This window comes from Propithecus coquereli, unplaced genomic scaffold, assembly GCF_000956105.1.
Source record: "Propithecus coquereli isolate 6110/MARCELLA unplaced genomic scaffold, Pcoq_1.0 Scaffold1, whole genome shotgun sequence".
Classification (NCBI taxonomy): domain Eukaryota; kingdom Metazoa; phylum Chordata; class Mammalia; order Primates; family Indriidae; genus Propithecus; species Propithecus coquereli.
The window spans coordinates 14690030-14712717 of NW_012133857.1; the positions used below are offsets into that span (position 1 = coordinate 14690030).

At 57.1% G+C, this 22688-nt stretch overlaps 1 protein-coding gene across 3 annotated transcripts in view; it reads right to left on the reverse strand.

The window, feature by feature from the left end:
- Window positions 1-12900: 12900 nt before the first annotated feature.
- Window positions 12901-22688, reverse strand: part of POC1A (POC1 centriolar protein A) — a 71459-nt gene continuing 61671 nt past the window's right edge. For all 3 annotated transcript variants that reach the window (XM_012643699.1, XM_012643557.1, XM_012643627.1), the window contains one exon: window positions 12901-13662. In XM_012643699.1, the coding sequence (XP_012499153.1) occupies window positions 13564-13662 (99 nt within the window). In that variant the 3' untranslated portion in view covers window positions 12901-13563. The remainder of the gene's footprint in view (window positions 13663-22688) is intronic.

Here is a 22688-nt window from a genome sequence, read left to right on the forward strand (position 1 = left end):
GTTGCTGGGATCTCAGAGAGGACAGGTTCTGAATGTAACAGGAGTTCACCCCTACCTTCCTCCTAGCAGGGGGCTGCCAGGCCCTGGGTGATGGCACTATGGTGTAGGAAAGCTGGGACAGCTCCGTGGTGGGGGAGCCACGTGCCTATTCATCTGACCCATCCCTTGCTCAGGTGTGCGGGGCAGAGGGGGTGAGAGTGTAGGGCCCAAGGGGCAAACAGCCCTGGCAGGAAACAGTTGTGCCATGGCCACTTGAGAGCATACCCCTCCCAACCACATACCCAGCCCTCTGGGGCCAGCTCGAGGATGGAAATTAGAGGACACACAGGCACCACTCTCCCATGCTTTATCCCTGACAGACATTACTAGTCAATCATAGCACTTTATCTTGCTGAGCCATCCCTGGCCTCTGGCCTCAAAACCCTTCCGGGCAGGCCCCACCAGCAGATTGTGGAAGGCAAGGGACATAAAACCTATTTGCTAAGGCTCCAAGTCACAGCCAGACCAGCTATGGCCTCTCTGTCCCCACCCCCCTTACCTTACCCTGACCTCCTGCTCCCCACACTGTGCCCCAGACACAGTGCCCCTACCTTCACATACTTCCTCATTCCGTGCCCCCACCCTCTGAAATCATCTCTAGCTTCTGAGGGCCACAGCAGAGCCTGCCCTTTTCCTAATCCTCCCCTGTGGGGCCCAGCATATTCTACATTCTACCCACTTAAGGGCAGTTCAGCCTGCAGGGATCTGGGGGGCTCATCTCTGTGACTCCACCTCTATGAGCCTCCCTTTCGTCATTGGAGTCCCATCCCCCACAAGGTCACCCAGAGTCCTGCGGCCCAGCCAGGCCTCCCTCATGGCCCCACCCTGCCCTCCATCCCATGCTCTCCACGTGGGGCTCCCCTAAGGGGCATGGGGGTTTGCCGGGCTGGGGGCCTGGACAAGCAGGCATGTAAAGCTCTGCTCAGAGCTGACTTGGGACTGATGTCAACAGGGCCTGGTTTCTGTCCCAGAAGAAAGGCCATTCCCTGGGTTACCCTCACCCCACTGCAGCCTCTTGCTTTCACATCCTCAGCCCTGTATTCACCCCACATTTCCCAGGGGGTGAGCAGAGCAGGGCTTATCTGCCTGTTCTACAGATGGGAAAGCTGAGGCCCAGGAAGGGAAGTGTCTTGCCCAAGGGCCTGGCTCCAGCCCCAGCCAGTTACTCACTTACCCACCGAGCCTGGGGTGAGTCATGGTGGCCCAGGTGATGGGAAGGAAACACATAAACATGGGCAAGTGGGAAGGGCAGTCTGCGGGAGGGTGGATGTCTGCCTGGGGCTCCCAGCTATAAGTTCCCACACACATGCCACCATGGGCTTACTGGGCTTGCACACTCCTGACAGTCTCAAATCATCTTCCCTTCTGGTCTTGCATCTGGGATTTGCAACAGCCCTGGGTGGGGCTGCCAACCCATTTGACAGATGGAGAAACTGAGGCCCATGGTCACAAATCAAGCTGTGGCAGGGGGCTGGGCCCAGACTAAAAACCCAGAGCTCCTTTTCCCCAGCCCAGGGGTTCCCAGCTGGCTCTTACTGTGGCTCAAGCACAGTCCACAGAGCCTGGCTCTGCCAGCTCTTTCCAATCTCTAGGGAGACCCAGCACTGGGGGGTGGGCAGCCACTCAGCCCCATCAAGAGAGGGGCTACATCCTCCCCAGGACATTTGTGCTACCAAATGGCCCTTCTACTTCCATGGCAGACATGGCTAATCCATCCCGGGACCCAGTTTCAGAAACCATCTGGCCAACGCTACACACTGCAGGCCCTCCTACCTCTCCCCTAGACCACCTCCCTTGCCTCCTTCCCAAGCTCCTGCCTCATCCCGACAGTCCATGCCCACACAGCAGCCAGAGGCATCTTTGAGAATATGAATCAGACCTGGCCTTCTGGGTCCGCAGCCTCCTACTGGCCGCACATCGAGTCCAGACTGGGCTCTGTGGCCAACATGGCCCTTGGTGATCTAGCCCTGCCCCTCCCTCCCCTCCCCCCTCCCCCCCTTGCCCTTAGGGGGTCTTGGGTCCTCCCACCCCTCCACTCTTCCACCCTGCCTCCCAAGCCCAGGCTCCAACACTGTCCCACCTACTCCCCCTGTGGGGCCTTTGCACTCACAGGTCCCTCTGCTGGGACCCTACCCTCCAGCTCATCCCTCTGACCACCACCTTCTTACTCTTCCCCCTCAGCCCACTCAACCTCTGGGGCCAGAGTGGGCACCTGAGAAGAAGCTGAGTCAGGAATGGAACCCTAGCCTATTTCTAGACTCTTCTGTGTTGTCAGCCATGAGCACATGGTCCTGTGATTTAAAATGTGTTTGGCTCTCCCCTGCCATGCTACATGATTCCAGAAGCCTCTCACTTCCACTCCCCACTTGGGCCTCCTCCTGTCCTACATGACCTGCCCAAAGTCACTGAGTGAGAGTCCCTGGAGCCAGAAGCCTCCCTGCCATGAAGGGAGTCCCTGCTGTCACCATGCCTGGCAGGGCCTCATCCCTGGCCTCAGACTGTAGGCCTCGATTTCCCTGTTTCAGAGAGGACCCTCCCTCCCCCACCCAGGTGCAGCTCATCCTTCTTCCACAGAATGAGCCAAACTCCTGCCTCTTCATGGACCCAAGGGTCCCTGGGGTCCTGAGCCTGGGTTCTAGTCTCACATACCACCCACCACCCCTCAAGCCTGGAGGAGGGGCTGGGCTGGGGCAGGCGGGGGCTCTAACTCAGCTGGGCACCCCATCTGCTGACACCGAGGTCATCCCTACAGAGCCAGGAAAAGCCACCCAACAGCCCTGGGAAACCAGGCAGGCTGCATCTGATTTCCTGGGGCCTCAGAAGCAGAAGGGGAGAGGGGGCAAGGACTCAGAGAAGCCCAGGTGGGCCAGGGTCCCTGCTCCAAAGCCATGGGTGCAGGCTCCAGCCCTTGCCTCTCGTATCCCCTTCCCCAGAATCCCCGGTGTCTTTGCCCCAGCTTTTATAAGAACCCTCATATGAATCCCTTCCCCCCATATGAGCACTCCAGGGCTGAGTGATAGAAGCTGGGGCTTTGGGGGAGCAGGAGTCCTAAACTGCATGCTCACCTGGCTAGCATGTCACCCTTGCCTCCTGCTCAAAGCTTCTGATCCTTCAAGGCCGCCTCTGCCAGGAAGGGCCTGGAGCCCAGGTGGTTTGAGCTGGGTAAGGGACAAAAGGCCGTTTCGGGCAGGCATTTACTCAGCCAGAGCAAAGGCAAGTAGTGATGGAGTTGGGGGTGCCCTGCTTCTGTCTTTGCCAAACCAGCCCATGGCTTTGCGACTGGGAGAGCTGGGCTGGCAGTGGAAGGCTTTTGACAGTGAAGACAGTCCAGCCTTTGAGGCCGGGAGGGTAGAAGAGGACAGGAATTCCTAGGGCACCGGATGGGTGGATGTGCCAGGGGCCTGGGCTGGGCCTGCCTGGGGTGGGCAGGTCTCTCTGTAGCTGCTAGGCCTAATTGCCTCATTAGCATCGCCTGCCACCCGGCCTGTGTGGTCCCCTCCCTGCCAGCCCATGCAGCTCTGATTTTCAGGAATCCCTCTTATTAGCCTTGATGGTGACAGGGAGGGTGACCATGATGAGGCTGGGGGAATGGCCTGGCCCAAGTGCAGGGTTGCTGGCTTGAGGCCTTACAAACCAGCACTGTCCCACATGGTTTGGCTGTCCAGCTGCCTGCCTGGAGCTGGATGTGGGCTGTTCCCAGGCAGCTGGCAGAAGGAAGCAGTCTAGGGGACTCTGTCCTGGCCTGGCCCCACCTAGCCCTACTCCTGCCACAGGGTCACATGTCCCAAGACTTGAAAGACTCAGTCTTTCTCCACTTGTGGAGACTGACCCATTCCTCTGTGGAACATACTAAATTAAAAAAAAAAAAAAGACTCTCCCTGAAAAGACTAGGTCCTCTGGGAGGCAGGAGGGGTCAATGGATCCTGACTCTCAGGGTTCCCAGTGAGGCCCTCCAAGGTGGGGATGGGGGGACAAGGGCCAGCTCTTCCCGGGGCCCCCTGCCCCCTTCCCTACCCCTCCCCATGGCTTCTGTAGTCTCCCAGCAGAGAGCAGCACTGCCTTGATGCCCATCTCCAGCAGGACAACCCTCTGACCTGAGCCCTAGGGCCATCTCAGAGCCCAGGGCTGGTGGGATGAGGGTGTTTGGCTATAGCTGGAGCTCTCCCCAGAGACCCCGAAACATCAGCCACCCCAGAACCACCAGGCCCAGCCCAAGAACTCAGGCTGGGAGTGGCTGGATTCCCAGGACATGGATGCCACTCAGACATGGAGCTCCCAGGCAGCTCCCAGGGGCAACATAAGGGCCTGGGAAGCTGGAGACCTGCGGAGCTGGGGAGACACAGCTCTTCTGCCTGCTGTAGATTTGGGTGGCCCCTGTGGTGCCCCACACATGGGCCTCAATCTCTCCAACTATAAAGCAATACCTTCTGTCTACCCTAATTCCCAGGGGATACAGGGCAGCCAGGCAGGTTCTACACAGGGACCATCAGAGGGAAGGGCCTCCTTGTCCTAAGGGGATGGGCATGGACCTCTAGCTACCCCCATGTACTACGGGCAGGAGTGACTTTGGCCTGGCCCACCTGTGCCTGACAAGGTCAAGGGCTGACCACCTGGCAGGCCCTGTGCTGGGCATAGCAGGAAAGCCCTATGTGGCCCTCAGATGTCCAAGGTGTGAGTGTGCCATGTGTGTTGGAGCTGGGCAGGGTTAAGACGGGGTTCAGGTGAAGATTGGGAAGCCTAACCAAGACTCCTGGTTCTAATCCTGATGCCACCACTGGCCTCCCTTCTCCAAGCCTCAGTTTCTTTCTCTCTAAAATAGGGGTACAGCATAGCACACAAGACTGCTGTGAGGCAGGAGGAAAGGAGTCATGAAAAGGGCCCAGTCCAGCCCCCTGCTCAGCCCTCCTTGTGCCCAGACAGTGGGGAGAGGGCCCAGAGGGTAGGCAGGGACCCGGGAGCAGGGGGAGGGAAGGGCCTGTGAGCAGCTGTGCCAGGGAGTGTTGGGAGTGGGCTCTGAGCAGAGAGGCTGGCCCCAACAGGGAGGGAAACAGACAAAGCAGCTCTTCTGAACCCAGAGCCAATGGCTGCCCATCCCAAGGCTGATGTCGCGGCAGGGTGGTAGCATGGACACTCCCAACACCCCAGGCCTGCCTGTGCAGGTCCCATCCCCTGGGGAAGGCCCTGCCCACTGGCCTCATGCCTCTGTGCCCACGCCGGCCCACCCACTTGCCTGCTCTCCCATGAGGAAGAAACAGCAGGTCAGGGAGGGACTCAGAGTCACTGGGGCCCAGCCTGGCCCAAGTATGGTCCTCCCTCCGAGCCTTGGCCACACCAGCCCCCTGCTGGCTCCTGCTCTCCCTTCCTTAGCTGTCACCCTCATTCAATCCCCACCCTTTGCTTGGACCCAGCAGATAATTTCTGCTGGGACCCACGAGGAGCCTTTCCCAGTGAGGAGTTTCTGCCCATCCCCCTGCCTCCTCACTGCTCTTCCGATAGTGTTTTCCAAAGTGGGTTCCAGAGAACACCTGCCAGGTATACCTCAATAAAAAGGGTCATTTGGTCAAATATCCAGAAACACCATGAACTCTGTGGCCCCAGGTGCACTGTATGTATAGGAGTGTGTTAAAGGCTCTGACAAATCCTGCAGGGAAGTAGCTATCTTTTTTACTTTGTTCATCCTGGCATTTCCCAAACTCTGGTGACAATAGCACCAGTTTTTTTTTTTTTTTGCATAACTTCCACTAACAGCCCATGGAACCAGGCCTTCAGTGGCTATTCTGCATACCACATTCTCTTCCCTGGACTTCCCTCCCTATTTTTCAGATGGAAAGCTGAGGATCATCAAGTTCCTTGCTCAGAACCCCACACCCCTGGGCTCGCTGGAGGGGCCCTGAGGTCTACTTTTCACACGCAGGTCCAAATCCGCCCCAGTGGGATCAGAAGCTATCCTGGATGGCTGCTGGGGAGGCCAGGATGCTTTGACAGGCGCTGAGAGCAGGCTGCAGAGGCAGGGGATGAGCCGGGACGCCTGGCCACACTTCCCTCCACCAGCGGCAGCCGCCTTTTGGCCATGCCCAGCTCCTGTGCTCCCAGCCTAGGGCTGCACAGGCCCAGACAGGGGCCAGACATGGGGAGGTGGCTGCGTCTCCGCGTGGGGGCTGTGGACAGAGCCCTCTCCCCAAGCCGGGCCAGGGTTGGGTTACGAGCCCTGAGGGTCTCCTAATGAGTTCCACATGCTGGTGGATGCCTCAGAGAGGAAATGGGAAGGGGCTGGCGAGGGGGAGAGGGGGCCTGAGAGGGGATTGGAAACATGTGTTTGTGCAGGAGGACGAGAGGGGGAGGAGGCGAGGAGGAGGGGAAGACTTCATCCCCAGAAGTTCACCCCCCATGAGGGTGGCTGCCAGGCTCGCAGGCCCCTGCAGGAGGCCCCCAGGCCACTGGTCTGCTGCAGAAGCGGTGGGAGAGGCCCCTCAGAGGCCCACTTCTCTTCTTCAGACAGAAAAAACGCACATCCCTAGCCCTGCTTGGCTGGGGTTCCCAGTAGAACCAGGTGGGTGGGAGGGTCTGCAGGGGCATGAGGAAGCCCCTTGTTCATTTGAATGAACAGCGCGATGCTCATTCAATCCAGTCCAGATGCCCACACCCCCTCAGAGAGGCCCTGGTGCAATAAGGCGACCGAACTCTCCAGCCCTGACACCCACCTCTGCCCCTTTCAGCTGGCGGACAGGCAGGGAGGCCTGGCATGTGTTGGCTGCTCCACCCTCCCTCCCTGTGCTGTGGGGGCTGTGCGGAGGCACCTGGATTAGCCTGATAGCTGAAAGTCGCATTAGGAAAAAGCTGTGAGGGAGTCATGCAGGCGGGGGGGTGGGGTGTCGGTCAGAGAGACCTGTGGGAGCTCGGGAGCAGGGTCTGAGGGCCTCAGGGCACAACGGATCCCACTTCCAGGGCACTGGTTGAGGCCCGGGGCAGCCTGCTGGCCAGCCAAGGCTAGAGCAGGCCTTGTAGCCAGCTGGCTGGCTCAGGACGCCGATGCTAGGGGTCCCTTGCTCAGCACCCACTCCCACCCACCTCCCTGGGCCATGGATGGCAGTCCAGAAGGGACAAAGCCAGCTCCTAGAGCTTTGCATGAACTGTCTCAGCAAGTCTTCCCAGCAGTCTCACAGGGGCACTTTTGCTCTTACCCCATGTTATGGACAAGGAGCCAGGCCCAGAGAGGTGAAGTCAGAGCATTCCTGGCAGCAGGAATAGCAGGTACAAAGGCCCTGGGGCTGGGATGTGCTTGGGGTGTCCCAGGAACAGTGAGGAGGCAGGTGTGGCAGGAGGGAAATGAGGGGAGGGGTGGGAGATGGGGGTGGGACGGGCAGGACTGAGCCTCAGCTGTGGTAAGCACTTTGGCCCGTACTTGGAGGAGGCTGGGCTTGAGCAGGATGGCATGAGCTATCTTACAAATTTTCTTCTTATAACTTACTATTTTTTACTCTTCCATCTTGGCAGACTCTGGCTGCTGTGCTGAGAACTGACGGGGTGGGCCAAGGGCAGAGGTGGGAGACCAGGCAGGAAATGAGCAGGCAATCTCAGTGGTCCTGGCTCCGTGGGGTGCTCGCTCCAGGATGGTGTGAGAGGTGGGCAGGCCCAGGCTTCTGCGGGAGGCTGGAGGGGCTCTCACCTGCCCTGCCCCATCCTGTGGCTCCCATCCACCACCAGAGGCATTCGTGCCTAACAGGAGACTTTGGGACACCTCTCAAAGGGCTGTGGGCATCATTGTGGGGCCTCACAACTGGCCCTATGCCTGGGCACACCCCAACTACTTAGGGAGCTGAACCCAACCCAAGAACCAGGCAACCCCAGGAGCAGAGGTCAGTTTCACTGTTCCAGCCAAGATCTGGCAGCAGCCCAGATATGGGCCACCCCTGGCCTCTGCGACAGAAAGTGCCTTCTGTTTCCCGTTAGTAGGCCCATGTGTGCTGCTGCCTGGAGGGTCAGGGAGGACTAATTACATTGCTTCTCCTGCTCCAAGTTTCAGAGGCTTCTGAGGAACAAATCCAGAGTAGTTGCCATGGGAGAGAGATTCTGGGACCTAGGCTGGGGGTGGGGTGAGGGTGTTGGCACCCGAGAGCATGAGCAGGGCTCCCATTCCAACCTTGGGTGGCAACATGTCTTTGGGGTGGCTCTGGCTAGGGTCAGAGTTTGAGGGGCTCTATGTGGAGGTGGGACGGGCACCATACGAGCTTCTGAGGGAGCTGGATGATTCTAGAGAGAACTGCCAGGTCAAGGCAAGGCCCCAGGCTGAATCTAGTCAGGGAGGCCAGTCGAGTAGGACATCTGCAGGGAATATGTGGCCTCGGCCAGGCTGGAGACTAAGAGAACATGGGCTGGATAAATGTGGGCCCCTGGAGCTGGGGCGCCCACGGCCTCAAAGTCAGTCTGGACTCCAAAGTCGAGCCCAGGTGCCCAGCTGAGCAGGGTGGAGATGGACAAAGGCTGATGTCATCACGTGTGGCCGGGTGGCAGTGCTCAGCATAGGCCCCAGCTCCTGCAGGCCAGGCCTCTGCCCACTGGGTACCCACAAAAGATGCCAGAGTCCCACTTTCAGTAGCACTTGCTTTGCCTGAGAGAAGCTTAGGGCTGGGAAAGGGAAGCTGCAGATAAGCATTGCTTCCTCTCCTGCTGGGGTTCCTCGGCCCAGTGTCCCGTTTCTCACGGTGGCAGGAGAGAGTGGGTAAGGGCAGGGGCTCCTGCCACAAGCAGTGCTCCAGGCAGATGGGGCTCTAGGTAGCCTCCCCTAAAGCGAAAACATTCCCTGGCCTTGTTTTATAAACAGGTTCTTGGGAGAGTCTTTCCACAGGGGCAGCTCCTAGCAGCAGGGGGGGGCTGGCACAGAACGCTTCCTAACGGCTTTGCTGCAGGCTCTCTGGGCTGGCTCCAGCCTCAATGGTCGTGGGGCCCTGCATCCTGAAGCTTCTAGGGAGATACTTCCCCCAAGTGGCCAAGAGAGCGTGCAGTGGTGCCAGGGCAGCCCGGCTGGGGCGGCTGGAGCCTACCAGGCAAGGGGATGAGGCCCTGTGCCAGGGCAGCAACGCTCACAGGAAGTGGCCCGATGCCCCAGGGCCATCCCCGACCTGCCACTGCTGCCCCGGTGAATGTGGTTGCCTCCTCAGCAGCCTGGGTGAGGTGAGGCAGGGTGGAGTGGGGGTGCCTGGTGGGGAGAGAACCCCTGGAGGCATTCCGGTCCCCCTTAAAGAGCCACACACCAATTAAAGCTGGAGCCATCAGGGGCACATCTTGAGCAAATCATTTAAGGAGATGAGGTTAATGACAGGGAGCGGGGGCAATAGGACCAATGTGACTCACCATGTTCTCGCTTGCTCGGCGGGCTGGGTTTCCGGGATTCTGGGCAATCACAAACACCCACCTCCAAGCCTGTGCTGGCCCTGGTGGTGGTCTCAATGACAGCAGAAGAGGTAGCGTTGGAGAGCTTGCCTCCTGGGGCGGGGAAGGGCCCAACTCCCTACTTGCCACTGGGGACGCCGGTGGCAAGGGCCATAGGATCACGAGGCGGTAATTCTGGCCACCTAGAATTTCAGAGCCAGAAGGACCCTGGGACCACGAGCCCCTCCATCCCCATTGACACATGGTGTCAAGTTCCAGGGAAGGGGCTTGACCTGCCAGAAATTCCCCCAGGCCGGTGGTGGGTGACATTAACAGTCACACATTGACCACACTCACTCTGTGCCAGTCACTCACTGTCCTGTGTGCCCAACGAGGCAAGTACCACCTCACAGAGGAGCAAAAAGGTCATGGGACTAGTAGGGGACAGAGCCAGGGTTTGGACGCGGGCAATGGGTGAGGGCCCTGACCCCACTGCTCTGCCCTTGCCCCACAGAGCCCGCCACCATGAAGTCACGAAGCCATGGCAAGCATATCTCAGGACAGAAGGCCAACCACTCTGCTTGGGTTGCTGGGGCAGGCCAGCTTGTGCCACCTGAGTCTCTGGAGAAGTGGGTGGCTGGGTGGCCAGAGGCCTGTGGGGACTCAAGAGTGAGAAGCAGGGCTTGCCATGGGCTGGGTGGGACTCAGGCTTCTTCCTGGGAGCTGCCTGGCTTGGTCGTCCAGGACACCCCTCAGCTTCTCCAGTGCAGGTCCATCCCTGGAACCCTGAGAATTTGGCAGTGGGTAGGCGGGGGATTGCAATTTAAATCACAGGCATCTATTCTTTTATTTCACGTTGGAAAAATTAGGGCACGAAGGGGTGGGGGTTGGGGGTTTGGGAATTGCTGCTGAGACGCACTTCCTAACAAAAAAAAATGCTAACCTAACCTCATCTTCCTAACAGAAAAGAGAGAGATGCCTGCAATTTGGTTTTCTGGGAGCTCAGTTACCAAAATCCAAAATTAGGAGAGATGACGGCAGAGCCGAGGCATTTGCATTTCCAGAAGGGCTGCTTTTGTGCTTGGCAGCAAGAGTAGGGGATCAGCAACAGCCCCAACCACAGGGGAGCCATCGGGTAGGGCTGGCAGGGAGTGTCATTTGGGGAGACACCACAAGAAAGGCCCTGTCACGTGGCCCCCAACCTCACCAAGCCACCTCAAGCCCACCCAGGCCCCACACTTCCTCCTGCTTGTGAGGGCCCCCCACATCCAGTCCTGCCCCCACCATCCCAGACAGCATGGTGTCCAACTCAGGGTCCTCAAGCATCTTCAGGAACTGAGGTGAGAGGGACAGTGGTCCCAGTAGTCATAGCTCTCTAGGACCCCCTACATCTCCCACCCCAGCAGCAACCTGGGACCCTGGATTCTGACTCAGAGCGGTGAGGTCCCAGTTCGGGCCTCACATGAGCGAGAAAAGGAACTCTTTTGGGAAGAACCTAGGCCCCAAATGAGAGCCTTCGCCCCCACAGCTCTGCCCTCAGCATGGTGACTCGCTTCCACCCCGGGCTTAGGGAAGGCCAGTCTCTGTGCTATTTCAAAGACAAGCGCAGCATTCCAAGAACTGTATTTCCCCCAAATTCCATGTCTGGCTGGTGGCTCCATAAAGGGAGGTCTGTGGGTGTGAGCATGCGGGAACCACCTCAGGAGGGCCCGCCTGGGCCACTCTAGCAAAGCCCTCCCAGACAACCCATGGGCCGTGTGAGCGTGGGCCTGTCCAAGCGTGGCCGTGGCTCTGGCCTGCCTCTGTCTGGAGAACCCGTGTTGGGTTGGGCCCAACAGTGAAGTCCAGGGGCTATCCCAGGACACGCCACTATCATGCTACAAGAAAAAGTGCGTGGTGCAGGGGTTGAGTACTCCTCCTGTTTATATCTGATAACCGGTGGAGCTTCCACTGACAATGAACCACTGGGGACACACACCACACACCTGCCCCCAGACCATTTCCCTCAAATCTACACATTCTCTTGCAGAGAAAGGTAGATTTCAGAGATTCCAGACTTGACAGTGGGGTAAACTGAAGACAGGGATGATGGCAGCCCCAGTCTGGCCTATAAGCAAAGGCTGCCATACAATGCCTTAGAGACACTGCTCATGTCCTGCTGCCCCCAGCAAGGGGCCATCATCTGTTTTTGGAGATGACCATGCCCTGGGCTGGCTGCTCAAATCATCAGAGTCCCAACACCTGGTAGCTTCCATACCAGGTCTGGAAGCCACAACAGCCACCCTAGGGCTGGTCAGTGGCAAGAACACTGGCATGGGAGGGGACTCACAATGTTGGCCCCACAAGCTGCATCCCCTCTGAGCAGGCTGACCTCTGGCTACCCAGACACTCCTTAAAAGCTTTCACGGCCCAGCCACAGTGGCTGACCTCTATAATCCCAGCACTCTGGGAGGCCGAGATGGGAAGATCGCTTAAGGCCAGGAGTTCAAGCTGAGCCTGGACAACATAGCAAGACCCCATCTCTAAAAAAATAAAAATAAAAAAATTAGCTGGGCATGGTGGCATGCACCTGTAGTCCCAGCTACTCAGGAAGCTGCGACAGGAGGATTGCTTGAGCCCAGGAGTTTGAGGCTGCAGTGAGCTATGATGGCACCACATCATAGCTGTGTGACAAATTGAGACCCTATCTCTAAAAAAAAAGATAAACCTCCAGGGATAGGGACCTTACTACCTCTCGAGGCAGCTGAGAGCCCTAACTGCCAGTCTGGACCAGCAAGGTGTGGTGGAGCACTACCTTATAACCACCTGGAGCAATGGGTATCACCAGCACTTCACAAGAACCTGAGGCGCAGAGAGGTTAGGTCACAGTGTTGGGGTCACACAGCTGGCAATAGGCAGAGCCTCAGGGCTGACCCTGGACTCTAGCTCTCTCCCCACCCAGCACAGGCTGGGGAAGGCAGCTTCCCCATTCTTGTTGTTCATCAGAACTTGACATAGCTGCCCCTTGTCAGTCCAAGCACTTAGGCATTCAGGCTCTGCTCCTTCCTGGAAGCCACAGAGGCTGGGAACCCATTAAGCTTGTGGTACTGACAGCTCCTGGGAAGATCTAATACTGTCCCCACTCCTCAGGGCAGGGCAAGTGTAAAGACCCCTCCCCCAGCTTGCTGAGCCCCAAGAAGCCAAGGGTAAAGGCATGGGTGACACGCAGACGTATGGAAAACACAGCTTCCACAGCACAGATGCAGAGGAGCCTGTGGAACCCATGTGGACAAATGGAAACACGGGTGCTGAGGCCTCCAAGTCCCACAGAAGCAGCCGCTGGGGCAGCCAGAGGGAGGTGGGTGGTTGTGGGGCTTTGGCTGCCCTCACTCCCCCAACACCCTGAACAGCTGCAAACAAGGGTGTCCTGGCAGGGGTCCTCCGAAGCCACCATTTTCATTCTCCCTTTATGGGCCTTGGGGACAGGAGAACTGATTAGGTCCGACCCAGGACAAGCCATTCCTGCAACAAGTGCAATAAAGTCAGTTTTAATTTTCAGTTCCTTTGCCCTCACGCATGCAGAGAGGAGGAAGCCACCAGGCCCCAGTGAACGTGTGGATCAAAAACCAAGGCCATCGCAAAGTCACCCCCCACTCCAGAGGGCTTGTTCCTGGACAGGCCTGACTTGGATGGGCCCACTTTGGGCCTTTGGTCAGATTTAGGAGAAAATTCCCAGCTCATCCAACCAATAAGTAGTCAATTCCTAAGTTGTGGCAGGGGTGGGAGAAGCCAGTGACATGTCCGGATGGTAAGGTGAGTGAAAAGCAAGGCATCTTGGGACCACTTCCTTCAGAGCAGGAGCTATAATCTTAGGACTCCGAGGTGGCAAACATTTTCAAGTGGCTCCTGCACATTAAGTGAAACACGGGCCTGGCAGTTGGGCCTTAAGCTTCCTTTCTGTGTGGCCCTGTCTGCCGGAGATGTCTGGCTGCTGGGGGAGCCACCCGGTGCAAACAGCAGGGTGCAGGGCAGAACTGCATAATCCTGGGGCTCCGGTATGGATGTGATTCCCACAAAGTTGAATCCCCTTTATTTATATGCCCAAGTCCCACAGTACAAATCCCTGGCCTGCCACCCCCCCAGAATTGACCTAGCTCCTGATTCTTGCTCCCCCAATCACGGTGTTGTTCTCTGCATGATTAGCTGCTGGTTCTCCAGACACTGCTTCAGTTTGTCTTCTGTCAGTGTCAACCGCTGCTCCAGGATGGAGACTGTCTGCAAAACAAAAGGTCAGGCTCAGAGGATGGAGGGGCCCCTGGGCTGCCCTACCGACATCCTTGGCCAGTTCCCACTCGGCTGCCTCAGCCCACCGCCCAAATGTCAGGTGCCAGCTCTTCCTGCCCAGGGGTTCTGCCGGGCCCCTTGTCCCTGGTGGCTGTTGGACAGCCCGTGCCTTCATGTCCCCTCCTCCTGGCTCTGTATGGTTGACCTCTGATGTTTGTGGGCAGGGGGAGGAAGCGCAGGAAAGCAGATGACAGGTCCCCAGCCCTTGGTCATTTCCCAAGACAACCAAGGGGTCAGGAATTCCCAGCCCTGGTGGTCTGGCATTTAGACTGGAGTCCTGGAGCAAACCCAGCTTCCTCGTTTGGGCCAGGCTCTGCCCATAAACAGCTGGAGACCATCAACCATCTCCATTCCAGAGGTAAGAAAATTACACAAGCAAATGAAGGCACTCCACACCTGGAAGGGCCTCCCATGCTGACAGAGGAGAAAGGCTAGGGGGTGAGTCACCTGAGCCCAGGAAGGTCTCTGCCTGTCCAAGTCCAGTCAGGACTACCTTAGGATGTGCCATCTAGGGGTTAGGCCTGGGGCAATCATAGGCAAATGACAACGCAACTCTGAGCCCATTTCCTTCTGAGTGGGAAGGACAACACCAAGCTCATAGCATAGGTAAAACTCAGCGTGCCCAGCGCTTACTGAGCTCGGCCCACATTGGCCACTGTGACCATGCTTGTCATGTTGCCTTCTCCAGGCTGAGCCCTGGCTCCCCTGGTCTCTCTTACATACCCAGCACGATGGCTCGCCTGTGGACCTTGCCACCTGGCCTGCCACATGCCCCCAGCTGCTGGTGCTGCTTATGTTTCAGGGGCCAGTCTTGCAGACAGGGCTCCCAGACAGGCTGCAAACACCTGCCCACCTCCTCTGGCTTTGGATCGAGGGGCAGTGGTGTCTGGGAGCCCACTGCTCCCCATAGAGGGGCTGGCTCACACTGGCTGGAACGGCTCTGCCCATCACATCACTTCCCTCATCAAGGGAATGCCAGGCCCACACGAGCCACTGGATGAGTCCGCTGTGAACACGGCAGGCCTGATTCCTGCACTGTGTGGCCTACAGGCTTCAGAAGGATCAGATTAATTTCACCTACGGACTTTCCCAAGCAGTTTTGCCCCCTTCCCCAGGGCTGCACGAAGGCTCTGGGCCTTGGTCGAGTGGAAAGGAAACTTTCCTTTCATACGTTTAATAAAACATTGAAACATTTTGGGAGGGAGTTTCCCCTCTAAGGCTGCTATAAATTCTCACAGCATCCCGCACGGGTGTCAGCTGCCATGGAGGGTGCTCCGCCTGGTGGCTGGCCCCTTCAAAGGAGCTGGCGGGGGCTGTGAGGGCTCTGAACCCTGGATCACAGGACAGAGCGTGGCAAAACTGCTGCCCATGGAACATGAACTGCACCCTGAGAGGCTGAGCTGACAGAGACTATCACAGCCCTGCTGTGCTGGCCAGCTAGCCAGGGAGGGGGTCTGCATCTCGTAAAAGTGGTGGCGGAAACAGCCCCCGGCTGGCCTGGGGCAGCATTCCTGGAAGTTTCCACTGGCTGCCGTGAAACTCACAGAGCCAAAATCATTCTTTATCCAGACTTTTTCCAATGGCCCTGAACTCAAGGCCACAGTGGGAGAGCTGAGCCTGCTGCTTTTCCTCTTTTGCCTTTATTTCTTAAAACACTTTTCACAGGAACCCACTTTCTAAACATGGAGATAGTGCGCCCAGAAAACAGGGTGATGCGCTGGGCCAGTTCCGCAAAGGGCCCATACTTGTGGGGATGTGCCCATTACATCTGTCAACGTTACATTCTCTGAACAAAGAAGCATCAACGATTTCCCAACCAGCCCCTGGATGAAGGGTGCCACCCAGGTGGGGGGCCTTCCTTTCCAAGCTTTGAGGGGGCATGTTATAGACAAACAGGCTTTTAAAAAATCCACCACCCCTCAATCCTCCACCTCCCCTCCCTGCCACTCTCCAGCTTCTCCCCTGCCTAACCAAGCCTGGGAAGACACGTCATCTCTGTGTTTGGCCTCTGCTTCCCCTGTCCCTTCTGCCCCCAAGCCTACTCTGCCAAGGTGCCAGGTGGTGACCACCATCATCACCAGGCACTTCGTGGCCACTTTTGATCCCACCAACCCCCTCTGATCTGGAAGAGGGTTGGGGAGCAGAGGATGCTTTTTGGATTTCTGTACATTAGAATGCTTGCTGTCTGGCATTCTCTGCTCCATGTATTTTTGTTAATAATCCTACTCCAGTAAAGCAAGGGGCCTCATTTTCACAGAAAATGGTTATCATTCATAACATGAAACCTGGAAATCCCATCCTCAAATTTTGCTGATGTGCCTCCCTTCTACCAGGGAAAGGGCTCCCCCAGTGGGGCCGCCATCAGGGGCATCCAAATGGGAAAGGTCAGACACACTCAGGGTTGGTGGCATAGACAGGCGGGAAAGCTGGCAGCCACCTGCAGGAAGTCTGCTCAGGCCACAGGCAGCCAGGACAGGCCACCACAGTGCAACTGTGCTTTACGGGGCTGCGCTGGTCCTATGGGTGGAGAAGAGAGCATCTGGGACAGCACGTGGGGCACATCCGTCTTTGCATCCCTGGCCAAGACTGCTTTGGGGCCATATCATGTGGCCTTGTTTGTAGTATATGTGACCTTTTCCTGTCAGATCAGAGCAACGAAGGGTGACTACATCCCCACAGCAGTGTCAAGAGCACAGTAGGGCTCAGTAAATACATGCTGCCTTGGTGTCCAGAGGCCACTACTGTTCCCCCACTACCCACTGCCACATGCGGCGGAGCTGGGGCCATGCCGGCGACCCACCCCCAGCAGGCCAAGGCACGCAGGCTTGCCTCGTGCTTGTCCGCCTGGGAATTCTCCTTCTGCCACGCAGTGCCTGACGGTCTGGAGACAGGGCCACACCTGCCCTGGAGGGTGAGGAGAAGCACTTTACAGGCAAACCCCTCTGCAGTCTTTGAGTTCCTACTCCACATCCCAGCAGCCTTGACTTTCTTTTATTCAAGGGCAAATGAGAATTTGATCTTCCAAGCAGCCCGTGACCCACACTGCCTCCCACCTTGCTCTATACAGAGTAGCAGGGGCCATAGGTCTGATCCCAGCCCCTCAGAAAGTCCCCAAGGAGGTGCAGGCTGGGTCGGGTGCCCGGGTGATACAGGTGTCCATGGGCCTCTGACTTTCGGGCAGAGTAAAGGGAAACTGAAGAAAGGGTTGGGGAGCCGGCTCTGGCTTCTGGGTAGGCCTGTCCAGGCAAGGTGGCCAGGGAAGATGGCCCATCTCCCAGAACTCCTTCATTCTGAGGTCCAAAGTCTTCCATAGTGAGGCTCTGCTGTCTGTTGACCTTGGAGGAACCAGGCAGCTCCTTCCTTCTCCCTGGCTTCTAAGCCACCTTGGCAGCCGAGTACTAAGTCCTCTCTGTAATCAGGGGATGGAGATCAGACTTGAGGGAGACTAGCGGGAGGTCCCAGGACCGGGCTCTGGAGGGTCGCTCTAATGATTCCTGACACCCACAGCTCCCCAGGCTTCCTTTGGCAGCCGATGTTCACAGAGCACTCATATTGTGCCAAGCATAGTTCAACAACCGTTCAGGGTAGGAGCTTTTATCATTTCCATTTTTCAGATAAGGAAACTGAGACGCAGTAATATTAAACAACTTGCATAAAGTCCCACGGCACACAAACAACAAACCTGGGGTGTGAGCCCTGGGGCCTGGCTTCAGAGTGCATGCTAAAGCATTTGGGTAGCATGCATCTTGGCCTTGTCTCCGTCGTCAAGCATACCTGAGGAGACGCCTGCTGGTCATGTGGCCCCAGGAGACCTGCTTGTCCCCTATCTCCCACCTCCAGCCCCGATGCCCAAACCTAAGCGGCCTAAGGAGAAATTTGCCCTCCCCAGTGGGGGCCCCCCCTACCCTCCTTCAGGTTGCCTGGCCCAGCCACTCAGATTGAATGAGCAGAAGCTCCCCACTTCCAGACCGAGGCAGGACTGCATAGCCCTGAGGGACACCCTGCACCCCCCTCACACCATCAGGCCAATCTCAGAGGCAGTTCCCAGGCCTCGGATGTCACCTCCCCCTGAAAAGCAGAGTCTCTTACCTGGCTAAACATTTAGGCTTGGAATTATCACAAAAGTCCTGAGAATAATTCACTTGAACCATGAAAAGGCAGTATTATAGGAACAAAAAGGACATACTGACAAGAACCTCTTAATATACATGCAGTGAGAAACTACCCTAATGCCTTCGTTTTGGAAGGCTTCTCTCACTGTGGTGCTTGTGTCAGTGTAGCATAAGTGATCAGCTCCAAAACATGCTGTGGGATTTGCCCAGGTCACTACTAGGTGCCTCATCCCCCTTCAAAGACTGGGCTCAACTTTAAACAAGCACCTCCCTCCCTAAATTGGAGCAACAGGAAGCCAAAATAAGGACCCCATACCTGGGTACTGTCACCCTCACCTGATACTGTTCCCCTCCCAGGCTCAGGGCCCTCAAGTTGGGGAGCCTGCTGAGGTGTGGTCATCAGGGCCACTTTGAAGTTTTATCTTCAAAGTCACAAGTGTTAGAGGGTCACCTGGGATCTTATTTCTTAACCACCTTTTCCTACTCTGTTAACAGCAATTTCCAGGAAACCATGGCCCTTCTCATGGAAAACCTTGGTCTTCAAAACACTGTTTGCAATCGAATGCATTCTGTTGTTTCTCTAGACCAAGGGTTGGCAAACTACAGCCTGATGCCCATTTGTGTAAATAGGGTTTTACTGCCATGCCCACTGGTTTATGTGTTGTCTATTGCTGTTTTTTGGCTACAACGGCAGGGCTGAGTAGTTGTGACAAAGTCTCTATGGCTCACGAAGCCTAGAATATTTACTGTTTAAGGAAAAGTTTGCTGACCCCTACCCTAGACTCTCTCAACTCACTCAAATCCTTACTGAACACCTCCCCATGCTGGCCAAGGGTGACAATGGTACAGACTCAGCTGGGCCCATAAGGTGCATGTTGGTTCAAGGACACAAATGCAGGCCAGTGGGCCATGCTGGGAAGAATGCAGAGGTCTGGCCTGGTCAGAGCCAGAGGAAGTGGCACTGAGGAGGTGAGGAGTGAGCAGAGGCTGGGGAGGAGTTCATCAGGCTAGAGGGGCAGGAAAAGCGTCAGGGCCAAAGGAAGAGTGTATGAAGGCCCTGAAGTAGGAGGGAAGGTAAGGGGCAGGAGGGCTGGACCAAAGGAGGCTCATGTGCTGATGAGGACAGCAGGCCTCATAGAAGGCAAGAGATGGGGCTGGGCCCAGCAGGCCACACCAGGCAGCTCCATCTTTACCCTCAGAGCAGCAGGGGGGTCCTGGTGGGGGTCCTAGGTTAACGGGTTTGAGACCCCTCTGGCTGCTACATGGGGATGATCTAGGGAGTGACTAGGGGGCTGTGGGAAGGTGAGGTGGAGAAAGAGATGAGAGGGCATGATGGTGGCTCCAGCTGGTCGGGGTGGGGGTGGGAGCTAGGGAGGAAAGTGGACAAAACCAGAGATACCCATAAAGAATGAACCAACACCACCTGGTGGTGAGTCAGACAGGGGATCCAAGAGAGAAGGAGACATTCCCTGAGGCTGAGGACACAGGCCGAGGACTTGGCCCTGTGGGAGAGGCAGAAGATGGGCTCCAGATGGGACAGGCTGAGTGCGACACCCCCCAGAGAGAGGACCAGGCAGGCACGGGTGGTCTGCCAGCAGCAGAGTTGTTTTGCATTTTTGAGACTACTACTGCTGAGATCCTCACTATGGGGCAGCTAGGGAGCGGGCGTGGGCAAGACAGCAGTGAATCCACGAGGCCCCTGGATGCTGGGGATGAGCATCCAGTGCCAGCGAGCAGAGGGCCTGCGGGCTCAGGATGATGTCAGTGACGCTGCTAACATCCCCTGGAAAGCAGCCTCACTCCTCAGTGACGAGGGAGGGATGGCCCAACCCGAGTGACCCAAACTGGGTTGGGCTGTGATGCGGTGCTGGGGACCAAAAGCAAGAGCATGGTGGAGGCCAGCTTAGGCTGGCTCTCCATAGCTGGACAGTGGGTCTAGGAGCTCAGGCCAAGAGGCGGGGTTTCCAGCATGACTCACCCGCCTGTACTCTCCAAGGAAAATCCTCCCAGGAGAGGCCAAACAATGACATTCTATTTGAATCCTAATTTTCCTGCTCAGGGGAGAGAAGACATTGTGATCTGTCTCCTATTGGGGCAACATTAACAGGGCGAGTGCCTCTTCTCTCACTCGCAGTTCAAGACTGTAAGACGTTTTATGTAACACCCTAAAGGGCCTTCTGAGCATGGTATAAAAGAACTGATTTTAAAGTGACAGGCTTTTATTTTTAGTCCCTTAAAGATTGTAGTGATGCCCAAAGAAGTTGCACCAAAATGCCAATCCTCAGCGACATGTCTGGCACCTGGGCCCCTAACTCCAAGTGGAAAACACTGGGGACATTCTGACAGCCGTCCCTACTCTGCATCTCACCACCTCGAATGCGTCTTTCTCTACCAGCAGCAAGTTATTAGGTGTCTGCTGAAGGCCTGCCATAGGCCCCATGGAGCTCTGGGAGCCAAACAGTTGAGACCAGCTCCCACGTTGTCCTCCATGCCGAAACTGGCCAGTTCACGTGTCCCGCACGCAACAGAGCCTGGGTTCATGTATCTCCATTCAGCCTCCAACATGGCCGAGGGGAGAGCCTCAGCTCCTTTGAGGTGTGCGACTCAGGCACCTGGGAGAGGCCCAAGGGGGTTTGCAGGGCCTCTGCACTGAGTCCGCCACTGGTGAGGAGCACAGGCAGTGTGACACCCCTATATGGGCTCTGCAGAGGTCCAGGAAGAGTGCTTCTCTGGGCATGGCACAGAGCAGGGGAGAGCCCAGTGCTCCCAGAGAGGGTGCAGTGAGGAAGGCAGGCACAACTCACCCAGCCGCCCCTAACGCCTCGTGGTGCGATGCACAGTCCTCATGCCCACATTCTCCCACTCCAGCCACGCCTGGCGCTCTCCCTGGGCTGTGCAGCCTTTGCTTTGTCCCTCCTTTCTCCTGCTCACCACCGACTCCCCACCTACTCCCCAGACTCCCCGCTGTCTCCCATTCTGACCTTCCCTTCTTTCAGCCCCACAGGCCTCTTTTTCTCCCTGGCCTGGTTTCCTCTTGAGGTGGGCTGTCCTGGATTTTTCTCTCAGCTCTCCTAGTTCTCATTTCTGTTTCCTCTTAAGGCCTCTTTTTCACCCCCTTCTCACTTTGTGTTTGGGGCGAAGGCAGAGACAACTAGAGCAGCGTGTGTCTGGCCCACAGGGACTCAGCTCCGAGGGCAGCCCAGGCTCCTACCATAGCTCACTCACCTGCTCTGGGGCTGAGGCGGGGCCACCAGACCTGGGAAAGAGAGCACTAACTCTGAGGAAGGCTTCTGTCAGGAAAGAACACAAGATGGGCCGATGCAAGTGCTGTCCAAGTATAAGACACAGCATGCACCAAGGCCCTGAGGCACATTCTTGGAACTGACAGGAGGCCAGCGTGGTTGGCCTTGAGTGGTTGAGCAGGGAAGAGAGATATGGTGGCCACAGAGGAATGGGTCCCAGGGCCCTCAGCCCAAAAGGGAAGGGAATGGGGAAGCCTCCACTCCCTGTGCTGTCTCACTAGGCTCACAGGGCTGAGCAGGGACAGCCAGGAAGGAGGGTGCACCCTCACGTCTGTGGCCAGTTTGTAGAGTGCTGGTTCCAGAATGAACTCTGGGAGAAGAGGCTTGGCCCAGAAATTGACTAAAGCCACCTGGTCCTACAAGTGGTAAAAGAGAAGGGAGCGGACTGGCACTTAGGAACACAGACCAAGGGTGCATCCTGAGGGCCAGGTCCCTTCCAGTAGCTGCTCCTCCTCCCAGAGCCACTGTTGTCACCACCTTTGCTGAAGGCCTCCCTCAAGCACCCATGTGCAAACGTGGCAGGGAAGCTAAAGCCATGACTTCTCCAAAACCCCGGGGGCTATGGGACTCCGACAGGCCCTCACCACCCTCCTCGGGGGCATCCAAAACATCATTCACTCCACACATTTGTAAGGAACCCACCATGGGCAGCAAACGAGACCCTGGCTCTTCAGGGCTTCCAGGCACTGATGCGGCCTCAGCACCAGTCCTGTCCTGGCTGGTGGCAAAGCTGCTCCACCCTCCTGACAGCAAATGACATTTTAGAGGGAGGAAAGAACAAGGGTGATCAGTCAGCCACTTTATCGGCATTTCTCAGATATTTGGCTAGATCCTTAAAAATACTTCCACATGTGCAGGCCTCACTCAAGGCTTCCCTACTTGACCCCCAACTGCCCCAGCCCTGGGGCAGACCTTCTTCCCAGCGGCCCCCCCTGTTCACTTCCCCATGGGCCAGGGCACTTCCCCATGTCTGTGTCCTGCTCTAAGTAGAGCCCTAGGTGGTGCCCAGGCCTTCTTCGGTGAATGGCACTGGTTTCTACAGTGGAGGTTCCCCTCCTGGGGCTCCTCTATGAGCTGGAAGATAGGTGGCGTGGAGATGGGCAGGGTGGCTGGGCCGCGAGGAAGGATGGAGGCAGAAAGCCGACATCTAGCCACATGTCTCACCAAGCACTCTGCCTGGGCTGGGGGGTACAGAGGTGAGGGAAGCTACAATGGCCCTGGCTGGCAGTCTGGTAGGGAGGCCAGGAGACCTGGGCATCAGTGTCCGATGGGGCAAGACAGGGAGCCACACACAGGGAGAAAGGAGAGGCAGGACTGGGATGAAGCCTGGGAGAGGGCGGTAGGATGAAGGGCACAGCAGGGCCAGGCTATCCCAGGCCCCTCTGGCTGCTATGTTGGGCTGGCTGGGGCTCCATCGGCAGGGGCAGTCATGTCAGGGCTCTGCTGAGAGCAGTGTCCTTGCCAGACTCAGGCGGGCCACCCCTGCCTCTGCTGGGCTCCTTTCGCACGAGGCCTCCCAACGTCCATCAGGGCTGGAGGCCCA